This window comes from Nymphaea colorata, chromosome 6 (genome assembly GCF_008831285.2).
Source record: "Nymphaea colorata isolate Beijing-Zhang1983 chromosome 6, ASM883128v2, whole genome shotgun sequence".
Taxonomy (NCBI): Eukaryota; Viridiplantae; Streptophyta; class Magnoliopsida; order Nymphaeales; family Nymphaeaceae; genus Nymphaea; species Nymphaea colorata.
The window spans coordinates 16,000,938-16,015,178 of NC_045143.1; the positions used below are offsets into that span (position 1 = coordinate 16,000,938).

Here is a 14,241-nt window from a genome sequence, read left to right on the forward strand (position 1 = left end):
ATAATCTATTTATTGACCTGAAAATGACCATGCAAGCAATGCGCAAGTTAACTAGCCTAACTGGAACTCCGCTATTACATAAACCATTTAAGAGTTAACTTAGATCCTAACCCCGCAGAGAAAACACATTATTCGATCGGGTCCATCTTTCAATCACGTTAGCCCTTCTGTTCCAAGCTTTAACCTTAACCAAACCAAAAATTCAAACCTAAGCAATTTTCCCATGGATTGGTGTTGAGAGTGATGTTCAGATACAAACGGATATGTGGATCAAAGTTACTCTTTTTTATCAACAATTTGAACATCATCGGGGAAATGGTCTAACAAATCAAGTGGGAACCAAAGCTACTTGGTTATACTTCTCCATGTCATCCACACATGGACCACTACTAATGTAACTATTTTATTTTGTTTTATTTTGAGAGAGTGACAAAGAGAGAGAGAGAGAGAGAGAGAGAGAGAGAGAGAGAGAGAGATGAATTCCCTTGTTCCCTCATTTACCAAGGATATTTTACGATGGACGTGGCACCAAACAAGATCGAACTTGCTAGCTAGGAAAATAGAAAGTCCCCTCTCTATTCACTATTTTGTTTCTGGTAGACCATGTCGTCCACTACATGGTACATAGTCGGGCCATCCATATAAAGTGCCACTTCCTTTTCTTCCTAATCTGTCGTGGGCCTTTGATCTGGTCTGTTTGATGGAACTTTCCCTAATCTCGGTTGCTGGAGCACCCCAAGTCGCTGCGGGGATGTTAAACACCAGAAGAGGTGGCTTGCAGACTCTTTCTAAACCATAAAGAACGGACACCTGCTCACCAACATGATCTGCCCAGGGGATGAGCTACACAAGCATCTTTGATGGTGGAGAAGACCTCCTGCAGGAATTTGATTTTTGGGGAAGCAATCGACTTCTGATGGTTGTAACAATACGAAAACCTTACCGATGTATAGACTATGGAGACCCGTTAGCATCCCTAAACGAAGAAGCTCAAAGTCCATACAGAATCCCAAATAAACGCTATAAGCCAGGAATTCCGCAGGTTCCACCAGTCGCATCAGGAGGAATAGTCAGAAACAAAATGAGCCGGCGGCCCAGCCTACCGTGACTCCATTCTCATCCCTCGATGCTGCTGCGCGGGGGAGTTAGAATCTACACTCACATTTTCAAGGTGAAAGCAATAATTTTTTGAGCCTCAGGCTTGATAAGCCCATATCAACCCGATGAGTTGGCTCCACTTGCCAACTCCCATGCCACTGAATGCTTCCTGTCTTCATTTGAAGACCCATTACAATCCGGCAGAGGTTCTTCCGCGACGCGTGATGACTGCGAAAATTGCCATGAAACGGGGCGAACGGGCAGCGCAAAGTTGATCCGACGCGATATGGCTCGAAGGGGACAGCTTCCCTTTTCTTTTTTTCCTTCGTTTGTAAGAATAGTGTTGTCAACTTCAAGCCCAAGGCCTTTCCTATTGAATCTGCTTTGGTTTGAATCCCTTGCACAGGTCTCTTTTTAGTATGACGGTGTTTCGGTCATTCCAAATCTTGAAAATGCATTCCATTGTTCAGAGGCTGAACATATAACCGCCTCGACAAGACAAAAGGCATCTAATCACGGTGGCCCTCTCCACTGTACCGGGATCCCTATGTGTTTAGCAGTATCTCTGCGGGTCTATAATGGCCATTGGCCACCCACGACGACGTCACCCTACGGTCGCTTGGCAACAAATAACCATTTGTTGCTATTTCATGTATCTGCCTTAAAGTTACCACAGGCTCATGAAATACTATAATATAATGTTTAACGAATTTGCTCTAATTTTTTGACAGATTTTTAATACACTAGCAAACTATTTCCGTTGTCAAATGACCGCAGTGTCCGGAGACATAGAGAGAGGGGCTTCAGCATTTACTAAGATCTCAACAAATTGCTGAGAATATAGGAAGTAATCATGCAGTATACATTAGCATTCAGTCCTGATTGTGTAAGCCCTCCATTCCATGCCGGTTGACAGAAACAGAAGCATCAAAATCATCCGATTTTATATGCCTCTTATGCTTAGCTTGAAATTAGTATATACAACGTGGTTCTGTGTTGTCCATGTGATCCACCATGTTGTAAAACAACCATGTTCTGCACCTAGGTAGCGGTCGGACTAAGGCTTAAAGTAAAGAGGAAATGAAGGCCTTCTGCGCCAAACGGCACTCTCCAATTGAGCGTTAGTCGTTTTGGCGATACTTTGAGGTTGGCCGCTAGCATAACATTTCTCGCACACCACGCACATCAAACATGTAGAAACGCGCAAGGGACCCAGGGACGGTGAAAGAATAGCTGGCTCGACATTCCCCCAAGGATGGTGATATTTTCAGACCAGTCGATACAGAGGCCACTCATTCAACCGATGCATTTCGACAGGCAGTAGTTTAACTAGAGCTTCGGTGGGGTGGCTACTTTAGAGTTTACTACAGCAAATAACAGGGAATTCATCTACCTACTGGATGCCAAAACTAATGGGCACAAGTGCTGAGGCAAAAGTAGGAGATCTTACGAAAGAGAACGACAAACAACGTGCGGAAAATGTACCGCATGAAATGAGATGCAGACAAGCAACTGAACGGTATTGCTGCAGTGGGTGTTTCATTTGCTTGGGCTTTGACGGCAGAATGCTACGCGAACCAGCGGGCATGACACAGGAAAAAGAAAAATGCATGTTGAAAACAAGAACGCGAATGTCTGGAACATCGAGGAAGCTAACATGCTGATATTTGAATCCGCTGCTACAGAGTTTAAAACGAAAGCGTTGTATTCAATCGAGTGGTTCAGGTTGGGAAAGCTTAAAAGGCAAGAGATTAGTGCCAGAGTCGGTCTTTGAGTACCCGTTGGATGTTATTTCTCAAGGTAGCAGCAACCACTTTGCTATCAGCTGGTAACGGGGAATTTTCTGCCTCCTTGGCAATACTACTGTTTGCTCTTAATACTGCCTCCCACAAGATGGCCGTGCATCGTGCTCTCCACAGGAATGGTTGGAAGATTTATAAAACACAAAACGACGAGAAGTCCAGATCTCTCGCCAGTCGACAGAATGCATAGACATTTCACAGAAGCAAAACACAAATGTGAATTGGAGCAACCAGTAGAGTATTCGCAGATCATTTATGTGGACGTCTGAAAGAAAAGGAAGAAGAGAAGTCTTTCTTAATAGCATAAACAGATCTATTTTTTGTTTAGTTACCAAGTCCAACGGATGAGATAACGGTGTAGTTTTTCCACTACATTCAGAATGAACACAAGCAAGTACGGTGGAGAACCCATGAAGCACAATAGGGTCTTTCGTACCCATGAACGAGATGCACGGTACATGTCATCTAAAGGTTACGGCTAAAGAAATATAGCAGAAAGTGGTTTCATGGTAAGGTATGAAAATGCGGAAATTCATGTTACCAAACATTTACCTCAGAGGTGGTATGATCCATATCAGCAGAAGCACCAATCGGAGTCAACTGGTCAACAATAGCAGCAGAGGTTTCAGCTTCAGTTGTGGTTTCGTCTCAACCAGAAAGTTCCCCCGCAAGACCAATTATGGAGCTGGATGTCAGTCCTGGAACCAAAACAGCACCTTCAGCCTTCTCAAAGAAGTCATCCCCGACGGACTCATGTTTCTCGTCCAGGCCGCCACTTTTCACCCCTTCTTCTGCGACAACGCTACTTTTCACCTCCTCTTCTGCAGGTATTTCGTCTACTGGCTTCTCATCGTCGACTAGGTTCTCACACGGCTCTTCCGTTGCTTTTTGAAGTTCACTTGACTCCCAATCTTCCTCTATTGTTATTGTCCTCTCAGTTTTCCACAATTTCATAAGCCGGTCTGGTCCAGGTTGCCACTCAAGTGCTCCAGAAGCGTCCTTCAGTATGAACTTGAACTGAGGCTTACTTTCAATCGGGATATCCTGTTTCAGCACACAAGGGATTAACTAAGAACAGAAGAATCTCGTGTGACAACCCATGTTTTTCTCTCACCTGCTCCGTTGTCCAGATATGGCCTTCAGACCAATCCATGGCAATTGCTGCAGATGGTTCCCATGAACCAAGTATTGGATCTTCACCGGTCAAGAAGAATTGCTGACCGAATGGACATTCCTTTTGCAGGACGAATCTAACATGGACAGTCGTTTCACCTGTTAGACAAAGCAAAATGGATGTTCATTCTATGTACGAAACTTAGGAAGTCCAATTTATAAGATGCGAGGGTATCTTACTTGTATCAGAATTGCAAGAAAGGACCTGGAGGGGAAAACAAAAAGTAAGCCAGACGGATAGAAAAGCAAACGTCAAATGCTCTGATTTAGAGGAACATATAGCATAAACCCAGAAAAACAACTAAATCTTCTGCGCAGATGTAATAGCAATTACTGAATCCCTACCATTCCACAAACAGCAAATGGTATGGTGAATTTATATTTAGCCCTCGGTTCATCCGCGGTTTGCTCATGCAAAGTTTAGCAGATTTTTACGTTGTTTCTTTCTTGAGGAACTTGGATAATGTTTGCCGTTACATCTCTTCAAGTGTAGTCCCTTGGATTGTACCAGATCAGATCTAGAAACACTTTCCTCATCAGAGAGCAAAGTGCAAGTTACAACACTAACCAGATGCTGGCTATTGATGAAGGTCCACTGTTCCAACTTCTTAAAGATGACTTGCTTCCTTCCTCTCTTGATGTGCCTGGACGGCTGGACGCACCAATTATTATCCGAATTGGTGAAACAAGTTGGGGCTATTGGATTATGCATCACACTCAATATCCCAATCCCAATTAAATGCATTTCTAAAGCACGCCAAGCCCGTCATTCCGGTTACGTTTACCACCCAATCGGTCTCTTGCTTCTGCAGCAACAGTGAATCATGAACTTCAGCTCTGGAGAAGTTCATGTGTTTCATTACCATTGAACAAATCTTTTGGTCCTCCCAACTGTCATCCTCCAGAATCACATAAAAGGGGTACTAAGCATTCAGATATAAGAATTCCGATTAAGCGACCAAGAAATTTATACCACCAACCAAACTTTGTGCTTCCACTTGTTGTTAACCAACAAGGCAACAACCGATTGGAAAAGGAAAAACTAATCAGCGTAAGAACATTGCGAAAGAAACACCGGGTATCATTCAACATGTGCAGGCCAAAATACATGAATCCTTTAATTTGTTCAGCTAGTCAAGAATGCAGAAAAACAATAAGGAGAGGAAATAATACAATGATTGCTTGTAAGCACATTGCGAAAGAAACATCGGGTGTCATTAAATACGTGAAGGCCAAAATACATCACCTCTTTAATCTGTGCAATTAGTCAAGAATGCAGAAAAACGAATAGGAGAGGAAAAAATACAACAGGGATTAGGGAAACAGGACAAGAAGAAAGGAACCAGATGGGAAACAGGTTCCCCGCAGTGTACTATAAATATAGCAGATCTTCCCCCTAACAACGCCACCCCACCAAACCTCCTCCCCCCACCCCACCCACCACCACCCAACCTCCTTTCCCTTTCTACAGAACAAAGCCGCGGGCTCAGCACCCTAAGCTAAAATGGCAAAGCTTTAGTCTTTCGCCCGAAGGCTTAAGAAAAGATTGTACAAACAGCTAATGGAAATAAGCGGCGGAAGAAAGAAGAAAAAGCGGGAGCACGAGAAGCTACTTCTTGAACCATGGTATTGCTCCACCGATAACCGTAGAGTATGAATTAAGAACAAGGCTAACCATTGCCAAATTTCCTGGATGACGGACAAAATGCTGTGACCGATACCAAAACTCAACCAAACTAGTCGCCCAAGAAAAGACTACAACAAAAGAAGCGCGTACAAGAAACGACTACCTCTTTCCCGTCAGGAGGAGAAGCCGGGGCCGACGATGACCGGAGAGGTTTGACGACGGAGAGGCGCCTCGGCTGTAAGTGCAGGCCACCAATATCTGGGGTGAAGAGGGGACGAATAGTGCGAATGACTAGAATGTGAGAGGCGGAGACCGGACCTCTTCTGGAACCTCGTAGAAGGATCTTCGGATAGCAGCAGCCTTGTGCTTCCATAGAAAAGACACACCACCACCACTCACCACTACTTTCTCTTCAACCGGAGACGGAATGAAGAGGAGGCAGAGAGAGAGAGAGACCGGGAGACGGATTTACGCAAATGATGTCTACTAACTCCTGAGATTTTGGAATGATGGAATGGAGTCCTTTATATGAGCTTCCGTCTTTCCCTCTCAGCACTTCCTCTTGATGGTCAATACCGAAAAAGGAAACAGAAAAAGGGAAATGCTCTGCAGTCTGCACTCTGCAAAAGAGGAGGTCGCAGAAGGATCAGGAATACACCAGGAGTTTGGTGGCACCTGCGGGATCCTACGGTCACGATTTTAATGCTTTCGATGCTGAACGACGTTTATCCAATCTGTAGCGCACAGCGAGAGAGAGAGAGAGAGAGAGAGAGAGAGAGAGGGAAAGAGAGAGGTGGCTTACCTTACCAGCTTTCGATCACTCCCGTCGTTTCCAACCACTCCACTCTCTACATTCTTCTTATGGTATTTTTCACCTCAGTTTTTTGGTGGCTTAAGCGCACTTTGAAAGCAGTGGCCAGCATTGTATTTCTTTAGTTTTAGCGTGCTTTTATGTAATCCCATATCAAAAGACCATAAATTCACTTGATATAACGATATGTATCATACATTTTCTAATTATTATAAGTTATCATCAAGGCCTTTTTTCTAAATAATTAAAGCTATAGCTTTTTTTCATCAGACCATTATTTTTTTTTTCTTTTAACCTTCCTTTCCACCTTTTGACATGCCCTGCTTCAATGGTCTTTTTTTTGTCAAAATTAGGCAAATGATTATGGTCTTTTGATTGCTCGTTGAAAAGCCTTTAGGATAGAAAAATTGGAAGCATAAAAGATCTGAGGCGCGTGTGCGCGATATATATATAAGAGTGAACCAAATTGATTATTGTTTCGTGTTTGTACCCCCATAGTTTCTGCTCGAAATCATTTGAACAAGTGTTCAAACCCAAAAAATTAATTTGATATATAAATATAATCTGTGTACTCTACTTAACTATAAAAACCTTAGAATGCATTATTCCAAGGTATATATAAAAGGAAAATCAAAAGCATAAAAAAGAAATAGAAAACTATGTTAAATTTGTCTCTTCGATTAACTTCAAAAAAACTTGTTTAGCATGACATGGATATTTATGCGTGCATGTTACAAACTAAAAAAAAAAAACTCATTTATAAAGTTATTTTTTCAAGAATGTGAATGGCAACTAAAATTTTGACTACACAAAAGTAACTGGCATAATTGACTGCAAAATTTATTTTCACTTTTGACACAATTAAACTGCACACGAAAATTAATATTTAATCTTGTGCCCTCGCCGTAAGGGCTCGTACATGCTTTTGGGTCGCTTCTATCTTTTGTTTTTCAACCATATTCACTTACCCTTGAGAGAAGAAACCGAAATTGTGAATATTTCATTGCCGCCTTTCTCCAATGAAGAGAACACAAAATTAACGTTTGCTTCCTACTCGCCAAAGCAGAAATATTCCTTTGCAAAAATAATGCTTCAACATGCTAAAAGAAGGCCGCAATTCTCCTAGTCTGAGTTTCACTCTCACTAGTAAACAGTCATTAAAAAAAAAAATCTACAATACATGCAGTCTTCAAAGTCTCAAAACCTAATTATGATCATATGAAATATTAATAAATCAGTTTATCTTGATGAGCGAATAAGATTTAATTTTGAACGCTGAAAATTTCGTTACAATTCAAGGTATGAATATTTTGTAGAAGCTGGTATGCACGTCCAAATGGGTGTATCCAAAATTAAATTTTTGTTCGTTTGTGACAATGACAGACGCCACCGGCGTGCTAGAAAACAAGATGATACTTCTTGCCTGCTCTCTTCATTTTTCCAAACCACCTAAGTTACCGTGAAATATTCGCCACCAAAGGAAAACGAAAAGATGGTCCACGTCCAGATTTGAAGGAAGAAGAATCGTTCTTCTCACCTAATTATGAAAAAAAAAAAAACCATGCCTTAAAGATTTAGGCGCAATCCTTTTGGCAAGTGAATTGAGGAAAAACTCTCGTCAGATATTTTTGTTTTCCCAATTATTATGAAGTTGGAGCTAAACGCATTTTTAATTAGGGCGCGTTTGATTCAGAGCATTCATTCAAGGAGATGTTATTTGTTATGCCATTCTACCATCACAATTGGAAATATGTAAAACAAAACTCCGTCGTCACAGGTTGAACGACATAACACGGATAGGACACAACAAAGTAATTTTGGACTTTCTCTTCTCTTCTCGTACTTTTGATGCAGTGAGATATTTAATATTTAATGCTGTGCATTATTCCATAAAATTAATTCTAACACTTATGTTTCCTTGTTTGATGTTCGTTCGCATCCTTTTCCTTTGGAGCGAGCAGCAGCCATTAGAGATGATAGATAGTTGTCGATTTCGTCCTGCGCCATTTTGACAACACTCAAAAAGTGGAAATATGTTGTCATCACTTTTCCCTTTGGTATAAGTAAGCAGGAGCAAAACAAATATTTCAGTAATTCTGTCAAAAATGATCCAAATGATTCATGAATAGACAAATGAATACATGTGAAGTAATGAACCATTTAACCATGTGCCAAATTCTAGCTTTTCATATATATATATATCTATATATATATATATATATATATATATATATATATATAGAGAGAGAGAGAGAGAGAGAGAGAGAGAGAGAGAGAGAGGGAAAGAAGGATTATACATGACTTGCCTACAACCGGTATCACTTCCCCTGCGGAAGACTACGCCAACCAACAGAAACGCGGGCATCGATGGCCATCTCGTCTTATCAATTCTGGATGACCGTCCCCATTTGGGTGAAATCAGTCAGGCACACACCTTTATGATAAAAAGAGGCCTGGTTTGTGACCCTTATAGGTTGCTCACCTCTTGTGTTGCTTCTGAGCATGGGAGCCTTGACTACGCACTCAAAGTGTTTGAGGAAATGCCACAGCCAAACTTATACATGTGGAATATCATAATCAAGGGTATGCCTCTGCGAATTCATTCTGGAAGGAACGAAGTCACCTGAGCTACGCGAAGGGAAGGAAGTCGTGGGCGGGGACGGAGGTCACTTTTCCCGATCCATCCCGAGGTTCCCTCTCTCGCCCATCATCGTATCCAGCCCTGCTATCGGCTCAGCGTGCCAGTAACGCCGAGAAAAGCATCCTCCTCTTCTCTGATATGTTGCGCCAAGGTATAGGACCCAACAAATTCACGTTTGCTGCTGTCATCAAGGCTTGCTCTGAAGTCTAGTTGGTCGACGGGGGCAGGTTGGTTCAGGGGTTGGTCATTAAGTGTGGGCTTCATGAAGATGATACATTAACAACTCACTCATTCATTGCTATGCAAGCTGTGGGGATCCAGAACAAGCTTTGCAGGTTTTTGCCAAGAGTCCCCAAAGGGATATCGTTTCTTGGAACACCATGATTACTGAGCATACACAGAGCCAACAGCGCGATGCAGCATTGGAGCTCTTAAGGAGTATGCAGGAACAGAATAATGTGAAAGCCAATGATCTAACCATGGTGGGTGTCGTCACCGCCTGCAGCCAGAAAGGCGTCCTTGACCTTAGCAGATGGGTGCATTCTTATGTAGAAAGGAATGAAATGAGCTTGGTGCTTTGTAATGCTATGCTCGATATATATGGTAAATGTGGAGATGTCGCTGCTGCTGAACGGTTGTTTGATGCCATGCTGGTCACAGATACCATCTCATGGACATCGTTGATTTTAGGATATGCAAAACTTGGAGTTTTGTCGCTTCACAGCGATTATTCGACTGCATGCCTGTGAGAGATATTGCAGCATGGAATGCCATGGTAGCTGCTTATGAGCAGGGTGACGACCCAAGGATGGTTTAGCCTGCTTCCGTAAATTACATAAGACGAAATTGAAGCCTGATGGTGTTACATTTGTAAGCGCTCTTTCTGCTTGTGCACAGTTGGGGACGCTGGATTCAGGCAAGGGGATTCATGCACTTATAAGCAAACAAGGTATTAATCTGAATTTCTATCTCGCAACTGCACTGATCGACATGTACAGCAAATGTGGGGATCTAGATAAGGCGGTTGGTTGAAGTGTTCCATTCAGCAAAGGAAAAAAATATTTTTGTTTTGGAGTTTGCAGGGTATGCGATGCACGGGAACGGGGAAGTCTCTATTGATCTATTCATAAAAATGCAAGATGCAGGAGTAAAGCCGAATGAAGTGACTTGCACCAACTTACTCTCTGCCTGTAATCATAGTGGATTGATCAATGCAATTATGCAGGGAGGATTATTTCCATCTGATGCTTCCTATTTATAGTATTGAACCTAAGACAGAGCACTACGGTTGCATGGTTGAATTCCTTGGATGTGCTGGGCTTCTAAAATGAATTGATAAACAGTATGCCAATCACTCCTCATGCTTCTGTCTGAGGAGTACTGCTTTGTGGCTGTGTGATCCATGGGAACGTTGAGTTAGGAGAGCATGCTTGTGCTAAGTTGCTTGAATTAGATCCTTTCAACGGTGGGGCATATGTAATGTTGTCGAACATATATGCGAAGGCTGGAAAATGGGATGAGGCTACACGAGTGAGAAAGTTGAAAGATATAATAGGCCTTAAGAAGGAGACTGGTTGTAGCTCCAACGAAGTTGATGGAGCTGTTCATGAGTTTTTTGGTAGGAGATACAACTTACCCTCTAGCCGATAAGGTATACCTGAAACCAGATGAAGTAGCGTCCAGGCTACAGTTGCAAGGCTATGTGCCAAATATGTCTCAATTGGTTCTATACATAGAAGAGGATGATGTGAAAGAACAGCCACCGTATCTCCACAGTGAGAAATTGGCAATTGCATTCGGACTCATCAATACAACTGGCCCAGCCCCAATCCGGATTGTGAAAAACCTTCGAATATGCGGTGACTGCCACTCAGCTGCCAAATTGATCACCATTTACAATCGAGATATACTTTTAAGATATCGATACCGATTCCACCATTTCGAGGAGGAAACTTGTTCTTGTCAGGATTATTGGTGACTCCTTGGGCTCAGTATCTGATCCTGATAACGGTTGGGTTCCCAGGCTCTACGAAGCACATTCAGGCTCTCTGTGTAGCAGCACACGGTTTTTATGATTCCAGGATAGCAACTAAAAGGAGGACAGAGAAGATAAGAACCAAATGGAGAGGTGCAAAGAACACGCCCGCACACGACATCCGCCTGGAGCGTCTATATTATGATTCTCGAGCTACGGCCTTCCTCATTAGCTGCTACAATGGCCGCCTCATCACGTTTGCCCAGGTTTACACTCACATATGGAAGGGCAGACTAAAACGGCCACCAAATTAGAATACCATTCAGATCAAAGTTGGCTGCTTCAGTTATGCATCCATAAGTTGGACTTCACAGAATTTCATCACAGTGGGGGATGGGTGATATCAAAGCTCTTCAGCTAGGTGAGATCTCGGAAGTCAAAAAGGGTTAACATGTAAACAATTGGAAAATTTTGTGTCAGTTTAACAACAGATTCAGTTGCATAATTCATCTGAACGACAAGGATTGGAACATCTAACTCATGAACCATTCTTACATCGACTCATGTTCGTCACTTTTCAGCAATGTTCATATGACCCTTGTGATTGCACGTCAGGTATATGCAGCCAACAACACTTGCTTTTTAACCGCTAAAAGCATGCAAAATTAATTCAACCTTACATGAGGAGGAAGCAAAATTTGTTCCTAACAACCTAAAACATTTTTACAATTAAGTGCGGAAAGAGAAGATCACGAGAGCCAAGAGCAGTTCTATTTGAGCCACTCCCACGTTTTCTTCCAGAAACCCAATGATGATCCCCTGTTCAAACGGTACTCGTCAGGTTGATGCTTCCTTCTAAATTTCCAACTGCTGTAGATAAATAATTGGTGTTACGATCACTGGTCCAGCTTTCGATACCGATTTGATGTTTCACCCATAACAAAAATTGGCTAGATTTTTTGTTTGGCTTTTCCCTTCAAACACGTATCTTGTATTAATAAAAGTACCAACGAACTCTATGTAAGCTTTTCACTCGTTTTTTTTTTCTCTTACAACCCAAATACCGAACATAGGAAATGTCGTGTTAGAATGATCTGAAGTATTGAGAGGAACACAATTTACTAAAAGACCTTATTTATTGTACTAGCCTTCAACAAGTGGGTCCTCTGTCGTACCATAAATCCACAAACTTCAGAACAGCCATCTACGAAAACCAAATAGAGAATGTGATGCCAAGGGGGCAAGAGTTCATCGCCTGGATGGTCTATCCGAAGATTGGGTCATCGGTGACATTTTTCATTTCGAGTAGAAAATCCAACCAAAAACACCCTGCTCCCATAGGTTACCTCAGAATCCCGGCTCCCCAATCTAGCTGCACTCAGCAGAGGAGAAAACGGAAGGAAGCCACCCACTAAGCAATACAGGTAAAAGGAAAAAACGCTGACAAAAGTGAGAAAAGAAGAAGAAGAAGCAATCAAGAACTATTCAGGTCGCAACCTTGAATCAGTGATCAACACGTATGTCCATCCCAACGACACAGAAAAAGAAGAAAGAAAGGGTTTGAGATGCCTAAAATTTATATTTACTCGCATGGAAAGCAATATTTACATTATATATATAGATAAAAAGGGGGAAGGCGAAACCAAAGAGCAAAACCTGCAAGAGAACGTCTCTAACCCGCAACAGAGAGTATAGATACACAATGGCGACAAGGACGATAAGAGAAAGAGGGAGAGAGAGTACGAAAATTAGACCAGAGATCAGAGAGCGAAGACGTAGAGACGGAAATTTGTGCAAGGGGGGGCCCTAATGAGATTCATTGCTAAGCATGACCCAACTTTCTGCTTTCTCCGATCTAGCGATGGCCCTAGGGATCATCGCGCTTGGAGCTGTAGTCGACGACTTCCGAATCGGTGACGGATCGGGAGTGCTGGACGATGGAGCGACCGATGGAGTTGATCCACTCCTCCTTCTCCTTCTCGGAATCGGCGATGAAGTACATGGTGTCGGAGCTGGTGGAGATCTCGAAGGCGAAGGGCTTGTTGAGGACGTCCTCGGCGCCCTTGACGGTGAGGCAGGTGCTGACGGGGATGACACCGCGTGGGCGGGAGGCGCGCGTCACCACGGCCTCCTTAAACCAGAAGAGCCTGCCGCTCTTCAGCACGAACCACCGGCGACGCCACGTCTTGATGTACTCCCCCTGCTTCATCAGCCAGCCGGTCCTCTCGGGGCTCGTCCAGAACTCCACCCCGCCGTAATCTTCCTCCCGCCCCCACCATCCCACCAGGCTCGCCATCCGCCCCTCTCTCAGGTGCTTCTGATGAGGGAGACGAGGCAACGAGGGAAGGGGCGGGGGCGGCTCTTCCTTTTGTTTTATCGTCCGATGGAGCGCGAGAGAAGGAGAACGAAAAGCTTCTACGCTTTGCTTTCCGCTTGCAGCCTTGCAAAGTTGGCGTTTGGACCCCCTTTGCTTTTCTTGGGAGACCCATCCACCCCTTTGCCCAATGCCTTTATTTGTGGCCGTCTCCTGCCAGTCAATTCTATACACATCTTTGATGTTTTACATTTTTCATAAAATTTCATCTATAACATTAGAACATCATTCTTTTTTTTCCTTTAATGTAGTCTGACTTCCTAATTAGAGTTGTCAAGACCTTCTAGTTGATTACATACATATACACGGTGGTGTCCAAGACAAGTTTGGTCAAACTGCCCAAATTATTAACTTGGTTCAAATATGCACACTTGCTTACCACTGTTTGGTTATTAGGAAACATGTTGGAGCTAGAGTTGAATTAAAAAAAAAATGCGTGCTATACATTCTACCATCGAGATTTTCTGTTAAAATTTCTCGAGTGAAAAAACACATCTTAAAGGCCAGGCATTCCCTAACTTGCTGCTTTTCATGCTGAAAATTAAGTTTTGCAGAATGAAGAATGAAAATGTAGACTTCATTACTCATAAACTCATGACATATTTTATTAAATACATTTTCCATAGCATTTCACATCCATTTATGTGGGAACAAGAACTTGAAACACGATACATACATAAAAAAAAAAGGATATATTTGAGTCAAAGTTCAAGCATTGTCATTCGACGCCCTTAAGAACT

General features: G+C 42.7%; 2 protein-coding genes and 1 pseudogene across 3 annotated transcripts; 1 reads left to right on the top strand and 2 right to left on the bottom strand.

Moving 5' to 3' along the window:
* Positions 1 to 3,170: 3,170 nt before the first annotated feature.
* On the bottom strand, positions 3,171 to 6,609 carry LOC116256899 (uncharacterized). 2 transcript variants are annotated; one of them, XM_031633441.2, is made up of 5 exons: positions 6,503 to 6,609; positions 5,864 to 6,320; positions 4,254 to 4,278; positions 4,015 to 4,172; positions 3,171 to 3,944 (listed from the first exon to the last, which is right to left on the bottom strand). In XM_031633441.2, the coding sequence occupies exons 2-5, from the start codon at positions 6,071 to 6,073 to the stop codon at positions 3,549 to 3,551; spliced, it is 789 nt and encodes a 262-aa protein (XP_031489301.1). In that variant the 5' UTR covers positions 6,074 to 6,320; positions 6,503 to 6,609; the 3' UTR covers positions 3,171 to 3,548. The 2 variants fall into 2 exon arrangements, with proteins under 2 accessions (XP_031489301.1, XP_031489300.1); XM_031633440.2 differs by lacking the exon at positions 6,503 to 6,609 and having other exon boundaries at positions 5,864 to 6,459.
* A 2,176-nt stretch (positions 6,610 to 8,785) lies between these two features.
* Positions 8,786 to 12,528, top strand: LOC116256560 (pentatricopeptide repeat-containing protein At2g29760, chloroplastic-like; annotated as a pseudogene).
* A 144-nt stretch (positions 12,529 to 12,672) lies between these two features.
* LOC116256559 (pleckstrin homology domain-containing protein 1-like) lies at positions 12,673 to 13,612 on the bottom strand. Its single transcript, XM_031632955.2, has one exon. It carries the CDS (start codon positions 13,421 to 13,423, stop codon positions 12,995 to 12,997), a length of 429 nt encoding a protein of 142 aa, XP_031488815.1. The 5' UTR covers positions 13,424 to 13,612; the 3' UTR covers positions 12,673 to 12,994.
* Positions 13,613 to 14,241: the final 629 nt, after the last annotated feature.

Excerpts from the sequence above, each read along its gene's own strand:
- LOC116256899 (XM_031633441.2), bottom strand. The coding sequence starts at position 6,073 with ATGGAAGCACAAGGCTGCTGCTATCCGAAGATCCTTCTACGAGGTTCC. Across the intron at positions 4,279-5,863 it reads CTCCTCCTGACGGGAAAGAG|GTCCTTTCTTGCAATTCTGA; the intron begins GTAGTCGTTTCT and ends TTTCCCCTCCAG. Across the intron at positions 3,945-4,014 it reads ATATCTGGACAACGGAGCAG|GATATCCCGATTGAAAGTAA; the intron begins GTGAGAGAAAAA and ends GTGCTGAAACAG.
- LOC116256559 (XM_031632955.2), bottom strand. The coding sequence starts at position 13,423 with ATGGCGAGCCTGGTGGGATGGTGGGGGCGGGAGGAAGATTACGGCGGG.